The 4,530-nt window shown below is 35.5% G+C and overlaps 1 protein-coding gene across 7 annotated transcripts in view; it reads right to left on the bottom strand.

Annotated features, from left to right (window-relative positions):
* Positions 1-311: 311 nt before the first annotated feature.
* The window catches only part of LOC100745546, a 5,513-nt gene continuing 1,294 nt past the window's right edge, over positions 312-4,530 (bottom strand). For 2 of the 7 annotated variants that reach the window (XM_033322212.1, XM_033322211.1), the window contains exons 2-6: positions 4,183-4,386; positions 3,425-3,712; positions 3,324-3,339; positions 3,056-3,160; positions 312-735 (exon numbers count right to left, since the gene is read on the bottom strand). In XM_033322212.1, coding sequence (XP_033178103.1) covers positions 689-735; positions 3,056-3,160; positions 3,324-3,339; positions 3,425-3,625 — 369 coding nt within the window. In that variant the 5' untranslated portion in view covers positions 3,626-3,712; positions 4,183-4,386 and the 3' untranslated portion in view covers positions 312-688. Of the gene's footprint in view, positions 736-2,568; positions 3,161-3,323; positions 3,340-3,424; positions 3,713-4,182; positions 4,515-4,530 lie in introns of those variants that run through there. The other 5 variants (XM_024369482.2, XM_012388730.3, XM_012388729.3 and 2 more) reach the window with 5 other exon arrangements.

Below are 4,530 nucleotides of genomic sequence, written 5' to 3' on the forward strand. Positions count from 1 at the left end.
GCAAGGGAGTAGTTAATCAATTACACACACTGTATCGTAAGAGAAAGCTAAATACCTTGAACACTAATGTTTCTGTGTAATCATGTTGTATAAAAAATAATTCGATACAACTGTACGCACGTACTTAATACTTAGACAGATCTGGATTTCAGTGCCAGAGTGTATTTAATTCATACCTTCCAAACTTTCGAAAAGAGCAAATCGTAGTAGCGGGAAACTAAACGACATGGAACGAAAAAATGTTTACTATCGAGAAGAATGACAAATTTTATACGGAAAACATGTCTATAACGTGTAAAATAGCATTTTTGAAATTTAACACACTCTGGTTTTGGTGCCCATATGTATGTTCAATTACATATTGTGTGTGTGCACGTGTACATACATACATACATACATACATACATACATACATACATACATACATATGTATAATATAATAATATAATATAGATATACTATAATATAGATATAATAAAATATAGATATACTATATAATCAAGAGGTCTACAATGTGCAACTGTTCAAAGCCAGTAGTACGAAAAATCGAAAACCTGTCGTTGCTCGCACTTCACTAAATTACATTAGTTGACGGCGTTCACGACAGTTATTCATGCTGTTTATTATTTAATCGATTGGATTAATGGTTGCTCGGCAAAGCACGGTAATTCCGGGTGACAGCGAACGATTACGGTCTCGTGAAGCGATATCGGTACGGTGTCCAGGTGAATAATTCTATGGAAAGAATAGATATACGAATATAGTATACCAACAATATAATATATAGTATACATTCTGTTAAGCATGTGTTATGCCAAAGGGTTACAACGTGCATAATGTTATCGCGTCCCGATACACCTTTTCACATTTGTTGATAATTAATCTTTATGCACAAATTACAGGAAATTATCTGGAAAAATATGCATATATTTACATACTTGTGTGAATTTATCTGCGATTACAAGACTTGAAAAGCACGATACACAGAGAATTTTCGTTGAAACGAGTATCGAGATGCCATCGACACGATGTATATGTATTACATCGTATTTACATATATATGTGTGTAATCATAACTACAACTATATATATATATATATATATATATATATATATATATATATATATATACCTATATATATATATATATACCTATATATATACCTATATATGTATCGGTGGACAGGTTTGAGTTAATGAGCGCGTCTGATAGATGATGATGCGCGTTATTATACATTGTCACGCATGCTAGGTGATCTTGGTGGCTGCTGTTGTAATAGCTGCGATACTACAGGATACGAGGATAAGATGCATGTTGAACGTTAGGCATGCATCAGTTATTTAGTAATGAAAATGAACGAGGACGTCTTGATCTCGTTTCTTAAAGTATTGCGTGTCAAATCTTTCGACATCTCGAATTGAATTGCGTGTTTCTCGTCGAACTTGATAATACGTATGTAAGTAAGTAAGTACATATAACGCATACATTTTTCTATAAAATCGGAGATTTATTAAATATTACATGGAAACAAATTTCCCCGATTCATATTATTCCTAATAAGAATTTCTTGTACTTGTAATATTCCCTAATATCGAGTAATGTTCAAATTCGAAATGCATATCGATCAACCTGATCGATTCAATTATAATAAACGTGTATTTCTTCTTTCGATTTTTTTTTCTTTTCTTGCCTCCACCGCCATCATCTTAGCGTACAGTTCACCTTATTCTTACTCTACTTTGATTTAAAGCATATCATTCTCCGAAAAACATTTCTTTTTTCGTTGAATCGTACAACGGTATTCAAAGGACGCGAGATAAAGAAATAAATGAAAAAAAGGCTATCCGGTCGGTACAGTATCTGAATTTTAAATCTTGAATTTATTCGCAACTTGGAATAGTAATGTTTAAATTAGCGATAGAAAAATTATTTACAAGTACTGCCACCTCACCGATTTCGATGATTTTCGAATATGTTGTAGAAATCGAAATCAATATTTTGAACAACTTTCCCTGTACATATAATCCCCGCTCGGTCTTTACTTCCGAGATACCCATCGAAATATTTTTCAAATTTTTATTCTGACGTTACTTTGAAATTAAAGCGAAACTTAACGTAAAGTAATCGAAATCAGATCAAAATTCATTAATTGCTCGATGACAGCTTGATCATCTGTATTTGGTTAGATTTGAGTTAGGTACTTTAAATAGGTCTCTCATCTCGCTGGAATAGCTAAGCCAAGTTGCATTTCCTTCTCATCTCCCTTTACTCCCAGAGTAAAAGTGAGAGAAATATTTTCATGGATGTCTCGGAAACTCGAAAGATCGAGCGCGGGTAATACTTATCGGGAAAATCGATGAAAATGTTGATTTCTTCTACGATAAAATCATCGTTGATTGGAAAATCGTCGAAATCTGTGAGGCGATAGTACGTGTAAATAATTATCAAAAGTTTTCGTTCCGTCCTCGAACATGAAATCATCTACTACCGTAAATAACACATACACTACCACTCATAAATATTCGACCGATCGACGCTTCTATAGTAATATATTTTTCGCAGTAACGATATAGTACGTACATATGAATTCAACCGAATCCTACAAATTCACGAATAGAACTAAAATTAATGCCTAGAAATAGTAGTTTGTAGGTACTTACGGAATCAACAGATTACAAATTTACATAACTTACCAATAGCACATTGCATTACAGTCAAATAGGTCTGTAAACTACATTTTTGAAGATTGGAGGATAAATTGCACATTATCTTTAAACGATAAATTCCACCGCGTCGAGATATTCCACGACATAACGCCATATACATATAATTCTAACGATCGTAAAAAACAAGGTTATCATCGTAAAGAATAATGTAGATCCTCGTTCTATCGTAAAGAAGCAAGCGTTCCGATACTTATGAACGGTAGTGTATACGAAAGTTTCGTGCGATCAATCAGCTTGACGATCAAATTAACGAAATGAGTCGCTACAAGAGCGATGCAAAGCTACGATGTTTGAACATTGGCTAGATTCGATACGCCCTACGATTTACCGTTGCTAGTGAAGCATGGACAGAGCGCGTTCAGTATTCGACTGCAGAATCCACGGGCACGATGATTCCAACCAGCGACGCTACCGATACCCTTCAGTCTACTTCCTACGCAAACAAATATTCTGTTTCTTTTACTGAAACTAGGGAACAAGCGATGAATGAAAATAAGCTTGCAGACATATTTATCTTGCTTTCTCGTCATGCCTTTCTATCGATTATGATGCCAAGTACGTAGAATTCTTTTTTTATATCATACTATAAGGCTTACCTTCACTGACAGCTTTCTGAAACATGAAATTGTCAATGAATAATTACGTTCGACAGCGTTTTTTTGAAAGTCGACGAACAAAAGATTTGCGTGTCACTCGCCTCCGTCAACACCTTCCTTTTTGATGCTTCCGTGATCGCCGTTTGTATAACTTCACTCACAAACTTGCTCGTTTCTCTCATTAGCTCTTCGTCATCTTTGAAAGCCTCTCTCTGTTGTTCCAGCGTCCCAGTAGTTAACATCTTTTCCCGTTCCTCCATAGTCCATTTACAAGAAACGGTATTGTTCATTTCTTCAGTCATAATTTCTACGTTGATGGGCTCGAATCTGATTAATTTTGACCAGTGATATTCTTAGAATATTTCAGTGAAATATTCATTCTGTCGAAACTGCGAACGAGTATACATCTTTCTTTTTCTTCTTTCCTTTCTCGAATAATTTCATTAGGAACAGAAATTACATATACAGACTTTCCTATCGATACAACGGTTACAACGCTACCAATACTGCGGCTGCTAGCATCTCACAATTCTGTTGTATTTAATATTTAATTTGACATAATACAGAATAACCAAAATAATACGACTCGTCGATAAAACGAGCACAATTTAAATCATATCCAATTTGACTGTTATTTCTTCACCTTCGCAAATAATCGTAGTTGAATTCTTCTTAAAAGATGTTATTGCGAAATGAAAAAACTGCTCATGACTGTCATGATACAGGCTAGGTAGATAGGAGGTGTTGGTAGCACCATACTAACAGTTGTTCAACGGAATTGTATATGTACATTTATCGTATATTGTTATCAGAACGGACAAGAAAATGGAAAAGCACAGATAATACCCGTTTTACTTACATTTGCGGAGAAACTCGAAGAAAAGGCGATTGACCTTTTGGGCATATGTAGATATCGAGCTACAGGTGGTGCGCATTCGTTCTACAAGGGAGACCGAGTGTCGACTATTCAACGTCATGATGTATTCTTTCGACCTTACTCGAATCGATTTCCTTTCAACCTTTCCAAAGTCCAAGTCCGTCTTAATCAATTAATCCGAGTTTTCTGTGAGGATTTACTTGATTTTAGTACAACTGCAGTTTCGACATCCTGTTTTTGTTCACGTCTAGCTCCCTGCCTCTCTCTCTCTCTCCCTCCCTCTCCCTCTTTCCCCTTCCTCCCTCCCTCCCTCCCTCCCTCCCACCCTCT

The sequence above is a fragment of the Bombus impatiens genome, unplaced genomic scaffold (assembly GCF_000188095.3).
Source record: "Bombus impatiens unplaced genomic scaffold, BIMP_2.2 scf_0581, whole genome shotgun sequence".
NCBI classification, from domain to species: domain Eukaryota; kingdom Metazoa; phylum Arthropoda; class Insecta; order Hymenoptera; family Apidae; genus Bombus; species Bombus impatiens.